This window comes from Crocuta crocuta, unplaced genomic scaffold, assembly GCF_008692635.1.
Source record: "Crocuta crocuta isolate KB4526 unplaced genomic scaffold, BGI_CrCroc_1.0 scaffold528, whole genome shotgun sequence".
NCBI lineage: Eukaryota > Metazoa > Chordata > Mammalia > Carnivora > Hyaenidae > Crocuta > Crocuta crocuta.
In genome coordinates, this window is record NW_027530010.1 from 1,014,032 (window position 1) to 1,036,037 (window position 22,006).

A 22,006-nucleotide genomic window follows, 5' to 3' on the forward strand; every position below is an offset into this window, starting at 1 on the left:
CCCTCCCCAGCACCCCCACACCCCACATCCAATCCCCAGTGTTCCACGGATCCAACCTCATCTCCCGCTGGTCCTGCCCCCATAAAGCACCACGACCCTCATGTGGCCCCTTTTCCCCACCCCCTGGCCTGTTCCCAGCTCTGTGGCCAGAGAGATCCTGTTAAAGTGCCGTGATGTCTCTCAGAGACCCCATCTCACCCGGGGGAAGAGCCGGTTCCTACACGATGGCCACCAGCCACGAGCCCACTGAGCCCTACAACGTGGCAAACACAACAGGATTTTTAATTGTATTTCATTTCCAATAATTTACATGGAAAATTGATGATTTGTTCATTTATTGGAAAACTTGTAGATATATTTGCAACAAATTGGGTGTGCAAGTCTACTTTTTTAACTGTAAATTTTGAACTCTAAATGCAGATCGGGTATTTCCACAGAAGATGTGTGTCCGCCTGTAAGAGGCAGGCCGGACTCCACCAACTTGAAGAAAATGAGAACATACCTATCTCAGTACTTCCTTCCATCCGTTGTGTGTTGAAGTGGTAACATTTTTACTGCATTCAGTTAAATAAAAAGCATTCGCATTAATGTCACCTCCTCTAATAGGCTCCTGCCCACTGCAGGGTCCAGACGTGGCTCGGATTCTGTCTCTGCGGGCACACCCACCACGCCTCGGGCGCACCCCCGACCCGGCCTCTGTCCCGCACCTCGTTCTCCCGAGGAACCCCCATCACATGTCACCTCTGGGAGGCCCTCCCTGCTCCCCCCCCCACCATCCTGTGCTTCTTCAGAGCACCTAACAGCACCTAACAGAGCACGTGGGTAATTCGTACAGCCAACCGCCACTTTACCTACCGCAGCGTAGACGCCGGAGGCCGGGACCTCTCTCTCCTGCGGCCCCCGCTCTGTCTGCAGTGCACACAAGAGACGCCCCACTGCGTTTGTAGGGCGAACAGGGGATCTGTTTTCCTGCCGGGGCGCCTCCTCAGCTGCGAACGTCCCCAGGGCAGTGTGAGGCACACAGTAGGCGCTTGTGTGGTAGGCTGATCTGTTTCCGGGACCACGGGGGAAACAGAGGCAGCCTAGCTGAGTCACGCCAGGGAAGGCAAAAGCCCAGTACCAAGGGTCCTTGAACCGCACACGGCGTGTCCTGCCCCCACGCAGGAAGCCGCCCGTCAGCAGTCACGGAAGGTACATGTCCTTTCCTTCCCATCGATTTCTGTTCTCCCAGTGAGAAGACAAATCTGTTTCCTTCCACCAAAAGGCCTCAAGCCACGGCCACTTACATTATAGTAATTAAACCCCTGCTGCTAGGAGAGCTCGGGAGTGAGCAGGCCTCATGCCAAGGGCCGGCCTGCAGGGAGGAGGCCGCAGGGAGGCCAGAGGGCCCGACTCTCAGCGGCTTCCCGAGTGACAAAATCCACGCAGCCACGAGGCCTTCGCAGGCTTTCACCTCCGGGACGGGGGGGCTAGGCCTCCCCCCCAGAGCCCCAGCCGCCTCGCTCACTCCCTGGGCCTCTACCTCCCCTCCAGAGGGGCTGTTCTAGCCACAACCTCACTTTTCCCACTTGCCAGCTGACAAAACCGAGGCCAGAAGCCAAGCCTCCACACCGTCGTCCAGGCCCGTCCTCTGCACCCACACTGCCCGCTGGTGCTCAGCATGGACCCAAGCCGTCACGCGGGGTGCGCCACGCGCTCCTCCGGTCCCCGCGGTTGCCCCAGAGGGAGGGGTGGGGTCAGCCCCCGGGGAAAAGAACAGAAGCGCTAAGGCAACTCGCCGGAAGCCACGCAGGCAGTAAGTGACAGAGGCAGGATTCAAACCCAGACCTGCTGTGTGTGGGGCCAGGCCCCCCCCACCCCCACCCCCGCCAGTCTCGCTGGGCCAGGGTTGTAGGACTCGGGCACCTGTCCGCCTCCTGAGCAGCCACAGCTGGAGGCCGAGGGTGGGGGAGCACACGATGAGGGGTGGGTGGTTCCCGGGACGGACGTGGGCAGGACGGGAGAGAGGATCGCGAGCTGGGGCTTCATGAAGGGGACNAGCACGTGTGCCTGGAGGTGTCAGGTCCCACAAGGTCAGCATCGGGCACGTCCCTGCAGGCGAGGGTGGAGCCACGTCACCCCTACCCGCAGGTCCGGGGGCCGAGGTGCCCGAGGCTGACTCCCCCCCACGGTGCACAGCCCGGAAGCCCAGGATCAGGGACAGAAACCCAGGGAAAGAACACACATCCCCCGTGGGGGCCCCTGGCCCAGCCTGGACTGCAGCCTCCCGGGGCTCCTGGGGGTCAGCAGGTCTCTGCTTCTAACTCCAGGCACCCCCTCCCCCAGCTCCAATTGCCCACGGAGGCCCTGGGCAGGGCAGGTGCACGGCCTCCAGGAGCAAGAATAGCTTTGTCCTGAAAGAGCCAGGCCGGGCGGTGGCCACGCAGGGGCTGGGCTTTGGGGACGCTTGTGGGTTCAAACCACAACTCCACTCCTTCCTGGCTGTGAGGCCCTGGGCAAGTTACCTGACCTCTCTGAGCCTCAGGTCAGTCATCAGTCCAACAGGGGCTGTTGTGAGGACCGAATGAGACACGATGTAGGAAAGCCCTCAGTAAAGGCCACTCTCTTTGCGTCCCCGGTCTGGCCCTGTCTTCGCTCCCGAATAAGGCTCAGTCTGGCTCTGAGGTCATTTTTATGGACGGAGAAGTCGCCGCTTCACGAGAGCGGCGTGTCCCCCCCGAGCGGCTGCATCATACACATCCCCGTCTACCCACGAGGACCCTCGTGACTCAGCCTCCACCAGGGCCTGCGCTCGGCCCCACCCATTTCACTTCCCCTCGCCCGCAGGCGGCGTGGATCTGGTCCGTGGGTGTGCGTCTTATGTCAACCGGCCTTCCTTCCGGCCCAGCACCGCCGCGCCCCAGAGCGGGGGGGCCGGAGCCACGGGACCCTGAGGGGCTCATGGCCACGGGGCTCTGGGAAGAAAAACCAAGCTTTGGAGACCCACGTGGGCCAAGGAGCCCCCACCCCGGGGCCAAGGTCTGAGCCACGCCGAACCCCCAACCTCCACCCTCAGCAAGAGGAACTATATATAGTCCCACTTTCCAGACAGAGACCCCTGATCAAGGCCACACAGCTAACTAGTACACGGTCAGGATTTGCCCCCAGATCCGACTGGGAGCCTGAGCTCTTCCAGGAGGTGTCGCATGTCACTGAGGACGCCCCCCGGGGCTCACTCGGTGCTGAAGGGTGTGGACCTCTGCTGGCCTGGGAGCCTGGGCACGGCCTGCCACGGGGCCTGGGTCCCGGCCTCCAGCCACACCCCTGCCGCTAGCTGCGGAGAGGCCCTCCCCTCCCGGAAGCCGCAGGGGCCACAGCCACCCGGCCGGCACGCCTGCTGGGCCCATGGAACGTGGCTGTCCAGCTTAAGGGCTCCACCCCGGCCAGGGGCCACCGGCGAGCTCCCCCAAGGGAAGAGCTCCAACAGCACCCTCCAAAGCGGTGGCCCGACCCAGGGTGGCACGCTCCACCCAAGCGCTCATCTTGGAGGAAGGCGACATCCCTGGGTCAGTGGCTCCGGGCACTGCCACGTGCGGGCCTCTTTGGGCCCCGGCTGAGTGAGCCAGCACCCGGGCCAGCGGAGGCCAGCACAGAGAAAAGGCGGCCAAGCCCAGTTTGTTAAAACCAGGAATCTCCTTAAAAAGGACGAAAGCTCCACACAAATCCCTGTGAAGATGTGGGCCAAGCAGATGCCATGACAGGAAGCACACCCCTCACCGACCACCGGAGCTGGGGGTGCCCACCATGAGGCCGCCGGGCCCTGGGCACCTCTCCCCACAGCCACATGGGGAAAGAGAGGCTCACAGAGTCCAAGGTGCTGGCCTCACGATCCCCTGGCAGCGAGGGGCTGTGCCCGGCAGGCCCCCCTGGCAGCGAGGGGCTGTGCCCGGCCAGCTGGCCGCCCGCTGGGCTCCTCCATCTGTAAGTTCAGGCTGAACCAGACCACAGTTCCTACGGGTGCCGCCGGGCGGCCCGGCATCCAGCAGCCCTTGGGGTGGACACCAGCCGGCCTGGCCCCTGGGGGAGCGACCTTTCAGACACTTGCCTGCCGGCGCGACACAGCGTCATGCCTGTCCCTTAAGGAAAATGCCCAACAGCCTGACTCAAAAGTAACAGATGCCAATTTGCATATTATTTCACACACCGTCTGCATGTTGCTCACTTAGCGCTGCCAGCGTCCCGCTCAGATACAGCTCTTGTACCTTGCGACGCGGCCTCGTGAGGGACAACGTGCCCCACGCAGGGCAGGCGGGGGCCCCGGCATGGGCTCCCCACCCAGGAGCGCTTCCCGCCCGGGGGCCGCAGCGCAGAGCCCAGAGAGAGCCTCATCCGCAGGCCCCGCGGCCGTGAATCCCCCGTCACAAGGCCTGAAGGAGAGCCCGTCACCTCGGACACATGAGGAAGTCCCTACGTCTCCTTGGTCCCCCGGCCGTGCCCCCGCCGGCCCTCCCTGCCGCCCCGGGCTCACGGCCTCACTCTGCCTGGTCACCACGCACCCCCTGGCCTTCCTGGACGCTCGGCCTCTGGCCTCACTCCACGGCTGCTTTTTGCTCCCTCCCACCTGTCCCATCTGGCGGCCACACCCAGTCGGCTGGGCCCAGGCCACAGACTGCTGACGTGAGCTGGAGAACTGGGTCCCGGGAGGCGAGAAAGGTCCCGAAGCCGAGGCCCCTCCCCCCCAAGGAGCGCCCGGCTTCCTCTCACAGCCCGGACGGATGCACCCTAGAGACCCGACAGGGACCTGGGGGCTTGTCATCCAAGGGGAGGTGCCATTTGATCAGAAGGGGGGACAGTGCTCACCTGTCCCAGAGCCGGTGCGGAGGGGGACCCGCAGGCCCACAGTCCTACAGATGTTGAGGCCGAGGGCGCCCGGACTGCGCCAGGAGCCGCACTGCAGGCAGGGCTGAGACCCCCTCCTGACGCCTGAGAAATAGGCTTCACACGCAGGAAACCCCCTGAGGGCCCGACCCCGGATTCCACCAGGTCGCAGTTCACACCCAGAGCCCGAGCCCTTGACCACCACGCTAGGTCTGCGTCACAACTCTGAGGACAGAAGCCCAGCAGATTCCCCGGGGTGAGGCTGGGCCCTGACAGCTAGCTGTGAAGTCGCCCCCACGCCTGCCCCCTGCCCCCCCACGCCTGCCCCCTGCCTCCAGCCTCCAGTGCGACTCGGGCCCGGCCACCTTCCCAGCCTCCCTGCCCCCTGCACCGCCCGACAGGGGCTGCTCGCTGCTCGGCTCCCTTCTGGCCGCTCCACCCACGGCCCCGGCTCCTGACCGACTCCTCATTCCCAGAAAGGCCCCTGCCCGTGACCCTCCCATTCTGGTCAGGTTAACCCTCGGGGACCGTCCATGGGGAGCCTCCCCAGCGCCCCCAGAGCCGCCTCAACAGCCCCAGCACCCGCTGCAGCCGCCTGGACGGGCAGCACCTGGGTGCAGGTCGCCCCGAAGACAGAGCTAGAGGTCGGTGGCCTGTGTGCCCTTCGCAGGGAAGCCTCACAGACGCACATTTGGTGGGGCCAGAAAGCTCTGGAACAGGGTGGGGGGGTCAGTGCCAGAGCCCTGCCCTCATTTCTGATTCAGAGAACCAGTGGCCCAGAGAGCTGAAGGGCCCTGACGCTGGTCGCACAGCGAGTCAGAAGCAAGAGGGAAGCAGAGCGGCCTTTCTGTAACACTCACTGCCGCTAACAGAGCCAAATGCAGCCTCAGGCCATGGAGGGAGGAAGCCGGGCCTCCGGGATGAAGAAGAAAATTCTAGAACCAGGATGGAGAAGCTTTAGGAGGTTCCCTCCCTCAAACCCCAGCAGAGGCTTGTGGTGGGGTCTGGAGCAGGGAGGCAGCAGTTGCTGGGGCCCTGGCCCGCGCGCCCCGTCTCCCCCCTGCAAACAGAACGACTTGTAGCCACCCCAGGGCCATGGTGGGGTCACGAGACCCGGCAAGCACAGAAAAACCGAGAGCGGTGGATAAGCCAAGCCCGTGGTCGCCCCCAGTAGGCAGCCCTGCGGCCAGCGCAGGAGGGAGAGGCGCCCCAAGGAAGGGCAGGGGCCTGCGCCGGGCTTGGGGGGCAGGGAGCCTCGCAGTGAGGGTCTCGTTCTCTCCGTAACCCCCACACCCACCCTGCCCATCATCGCCCAGGGCAGTGTGGCCAGGCCTCCATCGCCTCACCAGGACCCAGGCTGCACCTGCCGGGCCCTCCCCAACCCCGCCTTCTGCTCCCTGCCCCCCAGCGTTGGGCACGCGGCTCTCTGGCCTGGCAACCTAGATCTGTCTCTCTGGGGAACGATAAACAGCTTCTCCAGCAGCAGCAGCAGCAGGCGAGGAAAGGCCTCAACTCAGGAGTCAGATGGGCCCAGGGGCCCCGGGTTCTTATCCGGGCAGCGCCAGCCCGACCTGGGGACTTCTCTACAGGGGACGTGACCACACCCACGCCTCCCAGGACTCCGGCCAGGACAGAGGACAGCCATCGAGGCAGAGCCCGGGCACAGGGCCGGCCCCCAGCCTCCTCCAGCGCCCTGGCCTGCACCCAAACTCCTGGGTGTTCGGGGCGGGGCGGCCCGGGGGCACAGTGGAACCCTGGCCTCCTCCTCCTCCAGACTTTCCTCAGCAGAAGAAAAGGCCCAGAACTTCCTCCCTGCAGCGCCGGGAACAGCGTGGCCTCAGAATCCCTCCCCTTCATTATTTAAAGAGGAATAGGTGGTTCTTTTCTCTCTCTGCCTTTGGGGTTTTGAAAGAGAGAGAAGGAAAACAGGTCCGAATGAAGGGCTGGCCTGCGCCGAGTACAGCAGCGTTTCACCACGACGCCCCCTCACAACCTCACTCTCTCATACATACTCATTTTCTCCCCCAAATGTGCTTTACAAATGAAATAACTGCTGCAAAAGCAAAGCTCTCTCTTCTGATTTTACATTTCCATCCAGGCCCCGGCTCCTCTACGGAGGTTACTCTGATTTCTTTTCATTTTGTGTTTCTCTACCTTCTATTTTTTGAAGCGGGTCTTTGGACCGCGGCCGCACCGGTGCCCCACCTGCTCCGTCGGGGGCAGGCAAGGGGGTCTCCAGCTTTCCAATTAGCCCGCGCAGCAGCCACACAGCCAGCGCCGGACGCTGCAGGGGTGGGGGAAGGGGGTCTCCCACACAGTTACAAACGGCGTGATGACACGCCGAGGGGCATGTACTGCTGAGTCTGTCCCCCCTGGGGTCACAAACGTTGACTCATCCATGGGCTGTGCAGAGGTCATGAATAAGGTTGCCGCCACCCGGGTGGGCGCAGGGCCTCGTTTCCACGCTCTCAGCGCGGCTCATGCCCTCCCTGGGACAACACCCTCGGTGTGACCTCCGTGCAAAGCAGGCATCTGGGCTCCGACCCTCTGGCCTCCCGCGACCGTGCCCTGCGGGCCGTGACGCAGGGGATCCGTGGAGGGCTCTGTCCCGCTCAGCAATGCCAACACGCAGGAAACCAGACGCAGGCGCCGAGGCACCCCGACCCAAAGCAGCCCCCGGGCCTGGGGGAGGTGCAGGCGGTCGCCGCGCCAGGCCCCGCCGCTGCTCTGCACTCAGCACACAGGGGCTCCCCACGCTGGGGACCCACGAACCTGCTCAGTCACTCAGGCTGGAGGCTGAGGTGGACACCTGACCTCAGTGAGGCCGGCAAAGACACATGACAAGTTGGCCCTCGGGGACCCTGTTTCCTCTGTAGAGTAAGTGGCTGGGACACCAGGCTCCCCAGGGCATCGGCCTGCCCTGCGNNNGGGTGCGGGGGGCCGTGGGGGGGAGGGGGGGGGGGGTGAGGGCAGGAGTTCTGAAGGAGGAAGAGCATCTAGAGGCGAGAGCGGAAGCCTCGTGGGGGTAGGCAGGGCAGCGGGGACACCGGCCCACGGACTCCGTGCCCGGGGCCCAGGGGAAGCCGGTCAGGCAGGCGCAGGCGGTGGAGGGTCAGCTGCGCCCAGGAGGTGAGCTGGGGGGGCACACACGGGGGAGGGGGGTAGCTGCCTTGTGGTAGCAGCATTTCGCCCCCCCCCGCCCCCCGGCTGGCCACAGCCCACACCAGGGTCCCTGAGGGGAGGCCCCCGGGGACCGGCCAGCTGGACAGCCCAGCGGCAGCTCGGGGAGGGGAGGGGCGGGCCGGGCCCTGCAGTCCCAGTGCACAGAGCCCAGCGGTCGGCGTGCCTCGGGCCGGCTCTGCAGGAGCCCGGAATGCCAAGGCCTCCCCGAAGCCTGGCCGCCTCCGTCCCGACAGACCACACCCCTGGGAGTTCTGGGCACCACTTCTAACCCCGGCCCTGTCACCGCGTCTAAGGCCTGGAGATAAATCCACCTCTTTGGTTTTTAAACCTAGACTCCTTGTTCAGTTCAGGGGTAGCCCCGAACCAGTCGGAGCCCACAAAGACTGCTTCTGGCACTTGTCTGCTGGGGGGTCCTTGGCCCGGCCCCTCCTGCCATCTGGACCCCACTTTGGCCCACCCCCCTCTCCCGGAGTCACTTCAGGCTTGTGAGCAGGGGACCAAGGGCCCCCTGTGCCCGACTTCTTACCTCCTCACGCTGGCTCCCTTTCGCATGAACTCTGAGCGAGGCATGCCACGTTCCTTCTCCAGAGAGCCAGCCCCACGTGGCCCGTTCCTCCCCAGCAACAGCTATCAGCCCAAGATACAAGTGGGGGTCCACAGCCTCACGGACAAAAACAGAAAGCTCCAGAAAGCTGCAGCTCTGGCCCCCATCAGTGGCCCTTGATTGCCTGGGAAGAAGCGAGTCCCTCCCAAGAGCCCATGACTAGAGAGCTCAATCAGTGCACAGCTGCCCAACCCACCCTGGGCCACGTCCACGCTGCCAAGCCTGCCCAGGCCACATCCATGCTGCCCAACCCAACCGGGCCATGTCCACGCTGCCAAGCCCACGTGGGCCACATCCACACTGCCCAACCCGCCAGAGCCACGTCCACGATGCCAAGCCTGCCCAGGCCACATCCACGCTGCCCAACCCACCCGGGCCATGTCCACGCTGCTAAGCCCATGTGGGCCACGTCCACGCTGCCAAGCCTGCCCAGGCCACATCCATGCTGCCCAACCCACCTAGGCCACATCCACGCTGCCCAACACACCTGGGCCACGTCCACACTGCCAAGCCCATGTGGGCCACATCCACACTGCCCAACCCACCCGGGCCATGTCCACGCTGCCAAGCCCACCCAGGCCACATCCACGCTGCCCAACACATCCGGGCCATGTCCACACTGCCAAGCGCATGTGGGCCATGTCCACACTGCCCAACCCGCCAGGGCCATGTCCATGCTGCCAACCCGCCAGGGCCATGTCCACGCTGCCAACCCGCCAGGGCCATGTCCATGCTGAGCAGCAAAGCCGACCGGACACCCAGAGATCTCCAGCAAAAGACAGAGCGGCCCAGCTCTCCGGGCAACACCCAGTCCAAGAGCAAACCCTCTTGCCACCACAGAGCCTGGGGGCAGACGTGCGCCTCCTACAACAGGCCGGGATCAGAGGTGCTTCCCGGGAGAAGACCCAGGCCCTTCTCAGAACTTGCCCCTGGCAAGACGCAACTCCTCATGCCACTGACGGGTGTTGGCTCCCACGTGCTACGGGCCCAGCTGATTCTGGAGCAGGAGTCGGGGGGAAGACCCTCTGCGCTCATCACCACTATTCATAACCATGACATGAGGCCCCAGGTCGGAGCCTTACACTTAGCAACCCCGCTCTCCCCGCTGACAGCCCGGGAGACGGGCTCACAGAAGCTGCGTGGCTTGTCCGAGACCACGGCTCTGGGAGTGACCGAGCTGGGGTTCCAACTTCACGCTGATGCCCAAAAATGATCCTGTTTGTGCCCTATGGAAGGGAGAGGGGCAGCCACCTCACCCCCGTCCCCCGGGTCCCCAGGCCCTGGTACCGGAGACACCCGGAAACTGCTTCCGGAAGGACTCCAGGCCCAGGCTGCCAGGTGGCAGGTTGAAGTAAGCCCTGTTTCTACAACCAGTGCTGTCCCAGGGCCACACGAAGGGGACACCTCGCCAGCTGGGCGCTCTGGTCCCGGCCCCTCGTGCTGCCTGGAGCGCCAGGGGTTTAGGTTCGGGTGACGCCCAGCCGTTTGGACCACCTCACCCTTGCCCCACACCAGACCGCCCCCCGCGCCCGGGGTGAGGCCTTCTCCCTGCAGGCTCCCTCGGGGCGGCGGCTGCCCCGACCCTTTCCTGGCGGCAGCAACCCTCCCGCGGCACGAAGGCCACGAAGGCCACGGCGCACAGACCTGCCCCAAGCTGGGGCCCCTGAAGAGCTCCGACCCCGGGGGTCGCGGACGCGCTGCTCTCGCCCCTTCCCCTCACCTCCTAGCACCGGGGCCTTCATCGGTCTCCCTCGGTGACGGCTCCTGGTCCCCACGGGTGGCTGGAAGGAGCCACAGCCGTGCGGAGGGGGGCAGCCCCTCCCCCCGAGCACCCGGGAGAGGCGGCCCGAGAGCTGCGGCCGCTTCGGGCATGACTAAGTGAGCTGCTGCCGGGGAACCCGCTCACTTCTGCTCCCTGAGGGGCTCCAATCCTGCGCTACTGAGCCGGCCCCGGCGGCCCCCAGGGGCCCCTCCACACGGAAGCGAGTCTGGTGGCCTGACAGGTCTGCCGGTGCCCTGCTGGAGAGAGAGGCTGGGGACGGGAAATCCGATCAGCGCCTCCTGGGCTTTTGCGGCTGGATCTCAACGAGGAATGTGGCCGCCTCGGAGCAGCTGTGCTCAGCCCCAAACAGGCTCTATTTGAAACCTTCAACAGCTGAACCCCTCCCAGCCACCCCCTGCCCCAGTGACAAATAGGAAGAGAAATCCAAGGGACAGGCCAGCACGCACACACGCACACCCTCCCCCCCAACAACAAATCGGGGGTGAGGGGCAGAGTGGGAAGAAATCCACTTGTCCAGTGAGTGCCGGGGGCCCCAAGCCTTCCAGCCCGCAGCCCAAGGGCCCGCAGCTGGCCGAGCGCCAGCGGGAACCCACCTGCCTGGACCCCCACCCCCCACCCCCCGCCGGAGGCCGTGATCTCCAGCCTCAGGCTGAAGCCCAGCCCCCCCAGCCGCAGCCGGGTGTGCACACGCTCCACCTGACTGGTCCGGGAGCCCTGTCAGCCCATCTGAGGGAGAGGTGCTCCCCAGGGCTCAGGCCACGGCGGCGCCCACCTGCTGTACTGGGGACACCTGTAGCCATTTTCGTCAGGCGGCAGCAGCTTTATTCTGAGTGCTCTTTCCCGAGGGAAAGGACCGCCGTTCCCTCTGCCCGAGTCTTCACCCGTGCCCCCCGGGAGACTCGGGTCACGGGTACATTTCTATTTTGCCCAAAGTCTGTCAGGGATGAGGAGGAGAAGAGAAACTTGGGAAGAGAGGGAGAAGCCGCAGAGAAGGGACAGGCTTGGAGTCCCCACCCCCCACCCAGACATTTATTTCTCTTCCATCCTCGGGAAAATGGAGTGGAGCAGGGCGGGAGCGGAGGGGGAGTCGCGGGGACTGGCAGGCACATCAAGGCAGAGTGTAATTAATTGGTGCGTTAAGCCGCTGGGCTCCGCTTTGGAACGAGTGAGCCAGGAGGAAAACGATTTCTCAGAAGGGTTTCTTTCATCTTCCCCAACACAGAGTCTGCAGCAGACACAGTGCACAGGGGATGCTCCCCCCAGAAGGCGAGGAATGAATTCTCCCGGGATTAGGGAAGAAAGCCACGGGAAGTTAGTGTTCCATCTAATTGAGCAAATGCCTCCCCACCACCGCCTCGCCCTCCATCAATCTTCTCTCCCTCTTTCCTCTCCATCTCTCTCTCTCTCCCCTCTCTCTGTTGCTACCTACATATTCCTTTTGTTCAAGGTATAAAGAGAAACTGCAGCCCTACCTTTGAGTACAAACCCCACGAGAGCTCGGTCTCTATCACCATGACAACAATTCCAAACATCCCAAAAATCAGAGCATAGTCACTGAGGCGCTTCCTCTTTTCGAACAGGGCCCTCCTGTGTCCCAGCTTATAGCCAATGTTTTGGTTTTTCCGTTTGTTGGCTTTGGGGAAGGTGGCGCTGCCGGCGGCCGGGCCGGTGCCGGCGTGCTGGTGGTTGTGGGTGGCGTTGGGCTGGTGGAGCAGGGTCTGGTGGGTATGGTTGTCCTCCCGGGAGGAGATGATGATCTCGGGGGGGTTGCTGGGGCTGAAGAGCTGGAGGGGTTGGCCTTCGGGCTCGGCCTCGATGAGGTTCCTCCGGGAGGCGCTGAGCCGGCTGAGGGGCTTCATGACCCCCCCGCTGTACTTGCAGGAGCTCATGGCGATCTCCGTGAAGGGGTTGCTGTCCCGACGGTGCGCCAGGGGGCTGGCCTGCCGGTGCCGGCCGCCGCCGGGCCCACTTGTGGCTGTGGAGCTTGGAGAGTGGCCGAGCAAGTGGTCATTGAGATTGAGCTGGCTGCCCTGCCTGGAGGAAGGGTGGAGGGCGGCGGTGGAGTTGGCCGAAGGGGGGCCCCTGAGCGTCGTGGGTGAGGAGTGCAGCAGGCCGGGCTGGGCCGGCTGGCTCTGGAGTTGGGCGAGCAGAGACAAGGGATGCGGAGGCTGCTGCTGCGGAGGCTGCAGCAGGGGTCCCGGGGGCTGCTGGGGGGCTGCTGGGGGCGGCGGCGGCGGCGGCTGCTCGTCCCCGGACGACGGGCACGGGCCCTTGGGGTCTTCGTCCAGGTCCCCCACCCCCGAGTCATGGAAGTGCCCAGAAGTGTCCATCTTGGGGCCTGGCTGGATTCCCTGCAGCACAACCCCCCACCCCAAAGCCACCCTCGCTCCAAAAGACGTCCTCAGAGGAAGAAGCCGGGCATCCAAGCCCCCAGCAGGTGTCCTGGCCCCAGTCTTCTCCGGGGCCGCCCGAGGTCCAGACGCCGCCGCTCAGGGGTGCATTGCCCCGGGCAGGAGGGGCCTGGAGCCAGAAGACGCGGGGAAGGAACTCCGTCTCCGGGGCCGGCCCTCTGCGGGCGCGCAGGGCCGGGGGCAGCCTCGCTCCNTTCCCGGCGCCCAGCCTGACGCTCCCGGACGCTGAGCTACAGCTCCGGGGTGCAGAGCGGACGGGGACCCCCACCCCCCTGAGCCCCGGGGGGTAGCTCACCTACCGAGCGCCCCGGGTGGGGGTGCGGGCGCCTTTTGTTACTGCCAGCCCTCACCTCGACCCCATGCAAATGGTGTCGTCGTTCCTTTGCAGATGAAAACCGAAGAAGAAAACAGCGCAGGAGCACAGGTCAGCAAGCTGCCAGGTGCCGCCGGCTGGTCGAGGGCGCTGGGGCCGGAGCCCCGCCCGGTCCCCCCGCAGCCGCAGCCGCGGCTCCCAGGTCGCCCTTCCGCCGTGCGCTCGGGGCAGAGCGGTGACCGGCCTCCACAGCGGGGCGTGCGAAGGGGACCCGAAGCCCCCCCGTGGTCAGCCCCCGCCTGACGTGCCCCTCGGAGCTCTGGGAGTCAGGGCTGGCACAGCTGCCGGCTTCCCAGGTTCAGAGCCATCATCAAGTATTTATTAAGCGCCCACTGTGTGCAAAGGGAGCTCCAGAGAGATGGACCGAGAGGAACCCATTCCCCCTCTAAGCGCAGCTGACTCAGGGAGCAGGGAGCAGGGGTTGTGGGACCCCCCCCCCCCCCGGCACAGTGGGAGTGGGGCTAAGAGGGAGGAATGATTCCCTCTGTCCAGCAGCCCCCCAGAGAGGAAGGGGAAGGGCAGGAAAGCCCCACACCCCGCAGATACACCCCCGAATGTGCACACATGTACACTGGCGAGCGAGCACACGCGCGTGCATGCACACACACAGTGGGTTTCTAGAGCAGCTCTCTTGAATAGTGAGCGGCAAGTGGACACAGCTCCCGACAAATGGGTCCAGAGAACCCTCTGTGCGCCAGCCTCACCTCTGCAATCCCTGTTGGCCGTGAGTAAGAGCTAAATATTACTTGTAATCTAAGCCACAACCCCAGAAACCTGAGTAATTGCAGTTACATACAACAGGCATGACTGTTGTTACAACAGTCATGTAACGATGTGGTCATTCCCCTCCACCCCCGCCCCCCAGGACAAGTCGTAGCGCCAGGGTCAGGCCCGAGCCCGGGTCTCCTGTGTTTTCCCATGGCCGTGCAGGCCCTCCGGAGCCCACCCTCCCTCTGGCATGCCCTGCCCTCCCTCCCCTTCCCCTCCCCCATCCCCAAACAGAGCACCTGTTAGGCTAATGGTTTCCTAATAAATTATCATTACTACGTTGTTGGTAACAGAACGTGCCGTAAGCACGGGTTCTCAGTGCGGGACACGGCATCTGGGCTGCGAAGAGTCATTTTTCAGGGCCAGGCTCCTGGGCATTTCTGGGCCCACTCGGCCACCGTGACCTGCCTCGCGCTCCAGCTGACCTTTCCAGGCCAGCCTCCCGCCTCCGATTCTCGGCTGTGCCCCCTGGGTCCAGATAAGGACTGTCAGACCACGTCCTGCTGTCACAGGCAGCGTGGGGGGAAACTGGGCCAGAGCCGAAGGTCCCCTGCAGACCCGGCTGGCAACGGCTGGAGCCGACAGCTGCGCCACCGAATCAGCTCCCCTGTGTGGCCGCCCTGTGGGAGCAGGGAGGGCGCAGAGCCCCGGCTTTAGTGGCCGAAGCCCTGGCCCGAGTCCGCTCTGCCACAGGCTGGCCCCGCGACCACAGGCAGACAGCGACCTGCTGGTTGAGCCTCCCACTTGACAGAATGCAGTCCTGCCTCTCGGGGTTTGGGGGAGGGGCGATGCCAGCCGGGATCTGCTCCCCAGCCCCGGCCTGCCCTCCCCCAGCCCCCCAGCTGCAAACAGGTCCCCAAAACACCCAGGGACTTGGAGCCATTGACCACTTTGCAGGTGAGGAAACTGAGGCATTGGGCAGGTTTTGAAATTTGTCCCCAGTTACTAACGAGGACCCAGTGGCATGGCTGGAATCAAACCAGGTCTGTCCAGCCCCAAAGCCCCAGCACTTTCCATGTGTCCTGAAATCCACATCACTAGGATTCAGTCTTGCTGGTATTTATTGAACTAAACGTTACCACGGGACTCCCACCAGCAGCACCCGGGAGCTCGCGGTCTCATCGCAGATGCTTCCGTGGCTGGTGAGGAGCCACAGCGCAGGTCCCAAGTGTGGTCTTGATGGTACGGCTCATGGAAGGCAGAGGAAGTCCACGGAGGCCCCGTGGAGGTGGTGGTGCTTGAGCCGCAACGCAGGATGGGCTCTTCCTTCAGACAAATTAGCCTCTTCGTCTACGGGCTCGCCTCAGGGGCACCTCCGGCTAGTCCCGACCGCTGCGAGGAAATAAACATCGCAAGGAAGCAAGTCAACGAATTTCCCGGTTTCCCAGTGCACATAAAAGTCATGTTCACTCTTAGGGCACCCGGGGGGCTCAGCCAGTTAGGCATCCGACTCTTGATTTCAGCTCAGGTCATGATCCCACGGTTTGTGAATCCGAGCCCCGCGTCAGGCTCTGTGCTGATAGCGCGAACCTGCCTGGGATGCTCTGTCCCGTTCGGTCGCTCGCTCCCAAAAATAAACAGTATTTTTAAAAAGTTACATTTATGCGATACTATAGTCTACTAAGTATGCAATATCATTATGTCTAAAAAAAAAACCAATATATACACCTTAATTAAAAAAGACTTTATTGCGGGGCACCTGGCTGACTCCATTGGGGAGCATGTGACTCTTGATCTCGGGGTCGTGAGTTCGAGCCTCGTGCTGGGCAGAGAGATTCCTTAAAAATAAAATCTTAAAAAAAGAAAGACTCACTAGAAAATGCTAACCATCATCTGAACTTTCAGCAAGTCATGCTCACTGATGACAGACCATAATAACAAATATAATAATGAAAAAGTTTGAAAATACTGCAAAAAATTACCAAAATATGGAACAGAGACAGAGAGAGCAAATGCTGTTACACAAATGGCACCGATAGACCTGCTCGACACAGGGTTGCCACACCTTGCATTTGTAAAGTAAAAAAAAAAAAAAAAAAGCGCTATCTGCACAGCGCACTAAAGCAAGGCGCGGTAAATCGAGGTGCACCTGTAGAGAGGTGAAGGCAAGCGGGTGTGGTGGGGCTTCCGAGCTCAGGGGCACAGGGAACTAACCCAGGAAGGGAGAGACGGCCTGTGGCCGCCAGCCCCGCACCAGGCTGCCCCTTGCCCCGACCCTCCTGCCCGCTCGGCGCCGCTCACCACCTCCCCCCTCGAGCCCCAATAACACCAGCTTCTCCTAGGCCCTCCGACAAGCCGTGCGTCCTGCTGCCTGGCAGCCCTTCTCCACATCCTTATCTAACAGGACTCTGTTTGCCCTTCAAGGGATGACTCACAGGCCTTCCTTCTAGGAAGCCTCCCCTGAGCTCCCCAAATCCAGATCAGGGGCCCTCCTTCTATATTTTCGCTCCCTGTCTTTATCGAGCAGCATGGCCGTTACCTCTTTGTGTGTCCTTTCCCCCCTGCCTGTGACCTTCTTGAGGACAGAAATGATGTCTCCTCCGTCACTGTATCTGCTGGTCTTGCCCAGGGCCTTGCACATAAGAGATGTTTAATAAAGATTAACTGAATTGAACTGAAATTAAAATCCAGGAGAGGCCATTCAGAAGCAAACCAGAGGAAGATGTAGAACTTTCCACAATAAATAAGGACCACAATTTCCCCATCAGTAAAATGAACAAAGTAGAAGAGATTTTGATGCCTAAGATCACGAACCTTAAAATCCCATAATCTGTGATCTGTGGAAGCTGTTGCTGCCAAAAGGTAGAACTGTCTGAAAATGGGTTTAAGAAAAGTAATGATTTGTGGCTTATATGGGGCTTATATGGATATCTTTCCACTAGACTGTGAACTCAGTGAGCACAGAGAAGGGGCCTAATTTTTTTCTGTATCCGCAGAACTAAGCAAAGATATACTCAATAAAGGTTTATTGGCTGGCTGGCTGGATGGATGGATGGATGGATGGACAGGTGGGTGGATGGGCGGTGGATGGATGCGTGGATGATGGGTAGATGGATATGTTGGTAGATGGGTAGACAGGTGGGTGAATGGATGGTTGGATGATGGATGGATGATGGATGAATGATGGAGGGATGGATGGGTGGATGGATGGATAGATGGACGATGGATGGGTAGATGGATGGGTGGGTGGGTGGATAAATAATGTAGCGGGGGAGGAGTGAATGGGTGGATGGGTAGATGGGTGATAGGTAGGTGGATAGGTGAGTGGATGGTAGATGGATGAGAGGAGTGGATGGATAGATGAGTGATGGGTGGATAAATGGGTAGATGGATGGATGATGGATGTGTGGATGGATGGATGGACAGAAGGATGGAATTTAGATATAGGGTAAATAATAGCGTTTTTAGAAAATCTCGTGAGGAGCACCTGGGTGGCTCGCTCTGTTGAGCATCCGACTCAATCTTGGCTCAGGTCATGACCTCACAATTGTATGACTGAGCCCTGTGTCTCCACATTCAGTGTGGAGCCTGCTTGGGATCCTCTCTCTCTCTCTCTCTCTCTCTCTCTCAAAATAAATAAATAAACATTAAAGAGAGAGAGAAATAAAATAAAAGTCTGTGGCATTTAAGGGATACCCTTAACCTTCCAAGGAGAGACAGTATCAGAAAGTCAACCACAGCCTCTCTCAGACCCTGGATGCTTGGGCCAGAGGCAGCTCTGGACTGAATAGCTTATTAGCCCATCCAGCTTCAGTCATTACCATGTTCTTATCTAGGAGCTTTATTATTTTAATAATAAAAGCAACTCCAATGTCTGCACAGCACTTGCACATAAAATACTCCAGCCAGCCCCCCAGCGGCCCTGCAAGGCAGATCAGGAAGGTTCTAGTGCTCATCCTTTATGCTCTCACCCTGTAAACTAATGTTTAGAAAGGTTTAAGTGACTCACTTGGGTCACCAGTTAGTCGTGGATTTGAACCTGATCCCTCTGACCCTAGGCTCCCACTCTTTCCCATTCGTGCTGCTCAAAGCCGCCCCGGACCTCCCCTCCTCTGCCCCTTCCCCCAGCGGGACATCACCCCCTTAGCACCTTGCTCCTGTCTTTCTGGGGACGCCTTTCACCTTGCGCCCTGTGTTGGAGCCGTGCATGTCTTTTCTCTCTGCGCTTTAAGTCACACCCTAAGCCCTTGGTGACAGGAGTTATGGTGTATGTTGTAAGGCACACGCACAGCCCTGCACCCCTCCCGCACTCAGGCCGAGCGCCGAAGCAGGGAGTGAGCGGGTCTGCAGCCCGAGCTCAGGGCACTTCGGCCTCGGACACACTGCTTGCCTCTTACTTGCCACTGGCCCCAGGCGGCACCGACCGACTGGTAAGCAAAGGTCTCCAGAGGCCCTGAGTGACCAGATGCCCCGGCGGGGGGCTCACAACTGAAGCCCACCCACCCGGCTCCAAGCTGCCACAGAGAACGAGTGAGGCGGGGCCGCGGACCTCCTACCAGCAACTCGAGGCCGCCTGTGGGTGCTGGCCCCTCAGCACCGCACTGTCTCCTCTAGGCTCCTGCTTCGCTGGAGAAAACCTGAAACCTCGCCTGGGCCTCACTCTAATGGGGACACAGTGTGACAAGCCACGCCCTGGCGCCTTTATTGAGGGCCTGTTCCGCACATGCATATGTGGTTTTTTTCTTTTTTTTTTTTCAATATTTTTATTTATTTCTAGGAGAGAGAGAGAGAGAGAGACAGTGTGAGCAGGGGAGGGTCAGAGAGAGAGGGAGTGACAGACTCTGAAACAGGCTCCAGGCTCCGAGCTGGCAGTCAGCACAGAGCCCGACGCGGGGCTCGAACCCACGAACCGCGAGATCATGACCTAAGCGAAAGTCGGACGCTTAACCGACTAAGCCACCCAGGTGCCCCACGTATGTGGTTTCAACAAGCCAATGGGGTAAGATTAGCGTCCCATTCTACAGACGAGGAAACCCAGCTAAGCTTCGGAGAAGGGGGCTGGCTCCCTCTTGTTCTCGGAGGAGGCAAGATGCCCACCCCGAGGCCGGAAGCTCTGCCCACCCACCGGCCACCCTATCCACACGGCCACCGCAGCTGCCGAGAAAATACACCTTCTGCTCCATCTTCTCCGTGAACCTCCGTGGGACAAGAGCCGGGAAGGTTTCCGAGCAGCACCCACGGGTGCCTGCGGGCTGACCAGGCTCCTGCGGGTGGGGCATGGCCCGAGGGCGGAGCGGAGCCGCAGGGGGCAGAGCCACCACGCTGCTGCCCGCCACACCCCAGCAGGTGCCCCACGCTGAGCCCAGAGACCCGGGCCCTCCCGGGCCTCCCTCCACACCTGCTTTGTGAAAATCGACGTCCACATTTAAGTGCTGCCGCTGAGCCCCCTTCTGCAGCTTTGGTGCGAGAACTGGCACATCTGGCCAGATGCCACTTCTGTCTACTTTGAGGGGTCAAGGGTCGGAGCAAAGGTGCTGCTACGGTGTCTGGAGAGAAGGCGTGGGAACTGGGTGCGGGGAGCCAACACTGTGTCACCGTGACGACCCCCCGGGTCACAAGGAGCTGGTACAGGTGCACAGAATGGCCTTCGGTGGCTGAGGGAAGGCCCATGCAGAGCCCTGCTGAGCACAGCTTCTGAGCCCCTTCCCCGGAGCCTGCCTGCCCGGACTGAGAGGGAGAGCCGAGCCCAGCACCAGCCCGCCCTGGGTCACAGGGGTGTGTCTGCTCCCCTCCCTCCCCCCGCTGGAGTAGCACGGTGAGAGGACCCTCGCACCCCGCATTGGTTTGGCTTCATGGGGGCAGGACTTTTGTCTGTTCCGTTCCTGGGGCCTCCCCAGTGCCTACGACAGTGCCTGGCCCACAGCAGGCTCCTGGCCTCAGTCCCAGGGGCTCAGAGAACACAACTACCCCGGCAGCTTCACAAACCCGGAGCCGGCCGCCGGCCTGCCCCAGGGAGGGCCCGGGGCAGGGCAGCCACGCCCCCCGTCGGAGGCAGCGAGCGGCCGCCGCCCTTGCTGGACCACCGTCGGGCGTTAGCGGAGCAAGGCAACCTCCCCAGACCCCAGCCGGCCACGCAGGAAGGGCCTGGGGGCCGAGACTGAGGCCGCAGCGGCGGCCTGCCCCGGTTTGTGGGGACTGTGGCGCCCTCTGCTGGCGGCAGGTGCGCATGGCTCTGCACCCCGGCGCCGGCGAGGCGCGCAGGGAGATCCCAGGCGGCACGTGCCCCCCGCCGACCATCTGCCTCCTTCCGGGGAGGCCCGGGACGCACCCTCGTGAACACTCCGCAGAGGCAGCTCCTCCTGGCGGGCTCCCTGAGACNCAGGCTCACCCCCTGCTTTGCCCCCTTCTCGCCCGCAGCGGGAGGGTTGCTATGGACACGGCCCCTTCCCTAGCGCTGAGGCCGGAGCCGGAGCCGGAGCCGGGCCTGCAGCCGCGCAGCGGGAAGCGCCGCAGGGGAGCGGGGTCAGGGGCGCCGAGAGCCGAATGGAAATCGCACGAAATCGGAAGCAACAAGGGACCTGTGCGGGGAGACTGACAAACCAGTGCGGGTTTAGCCGGAAATGGGAACCCAGGGGTGTCTTGGGCTCCGCAGCAACTCCGACATTAATCACTTGGACAGCATCTCTCGGGCAGGTGCAGGGAGGGGGGCAGTGCGTGGACCTGGGGGNCGGTGGGCGTGTCTGCCGGGGACACCTTGGCGGCCCCTGCTCCTCATGTAAGAACAACCGTGGAGCTCTTCTGAGCTGCGCGCACGGCCGCTCTGCTGCGGGTGGACACAGCCCCCCAGCGCCCCCGCGCCCCGAGGACAGAGCGTGCGCCCCCCCACCTCTACAGCTGTCGCCGCCCCGAGGACCTGAACGTGATGCTCTTGTGAATGTCGCATCCAAGAGATCAGGCCAGCGCTGCTGTAGTCTCGTCCCTACCATGAGGCCAGAGCTTGCTCTCCACCCCTGGGCGCTCCCCCGTGGAGTCGGACACCCTCGCCTCTATCCACCGCCACAGCTGCCCACCTGCGGGTCACCTGTCCAGGGACTCAGGCGCACCTGCACGGGCGGGTCCAATGCGACCTTCCTTTCACCAGAGGCCACGTGCTTTGGGGCAGGGCACAGAGCCCAGGCGGTCACAACGGGCCTTTAAAGAGGAGCCAGCCTCTGGGACGGCGCACCGGGCCTGCCTGCACACACTCACCACATGCACGGTGGCTGGGGTGACCTCATAGGCTGTGCCTGTCCCCCTCAGGTGCAGCCGAGCGGGGGACAGGGTTAGCTTGGCTTTGCCCTGCCCTCCTCCATGAAAACCGCCTCTGACGTGCATTGCCCTGGAGGAAGGCTACGAGCAGCTCGGGGAAGCCCGTCTCCAGGCGTAAAAGCCCTGGAGAGAGACCCCAACGCAGGCACGCACACACACACATAGGAGTACGTGTACACGTGTGTGTGTCTGTGTACATGTGCAAAGACAGGGAGGGAGGGATCAAAGGTTCTGCCAAACCCCCACGTGTATGTCTCTCGTGTTTTATTTCTGCCACGAGATACAAGGAGCAAAACAGAGAGCTGTTCCTCCCCCAGACTCCGTGGAAATTCCAGAGCTAACCTTGAACACGGGGCCAGAGTCCCCCGAGGAGTAGGCGCGGGGCAGTCAGCTAGTCTCCCTCGCCAGCAGTGACTCCGTCCAACGCTGATTTTACGACACGCGGACTCCCATCCGAGCTCAAGAAAACCACCGATCACTGCCCATCCTGGACCGCGAGGCGTTCACGGTCAGTCCTTGCCGCAGACGTGGAGGCCCGAGAGTGGAGGGTCTGCGGTCCTGGAGTCTCCGCTCTGGGGCAGAGCCGCAGCCCGACGAGGGACTTCTGGAGGCCACTGCACAGCCCCCGGCTCTGACAGCAAAGGACGGGGCAGTGGGGAGCGCTCAGTGGTAGAAAGTGCCAGTAAGCAGCGGCCTGGAGGACACGGGCCTCACGAGACCGAGGGGCCTTCGGACCTGGCCCTGACCTCTACCTGGGGAATCTCGTCTCCCTGCTCACA

At 62.3% G+C, this 22,006-nt stretch overlaps 1 protein-coding gene across 1 annotated transcript in view; it reads right to left on the bottom strand.

Moving 5' to 3' along the window:
* The window catches only part of KCNN3 (potassium calcium-activated channel subfamily N member 3), a 98,996-nt gene extending 86,239 nt beyond the window's left edge, over positions 1 to 12,757 (bottom strand). The window contains 1 exon segment of the mRNA XM_077764050.1: positions 11,889 to 12,757. Coding sequence (XP_077620176.1) covers positions 11,889 to 12,757 — 869 coding nt within the window.
* Positions 12,758 to 22,006: the final 9,249 nt, after the last annotated feature.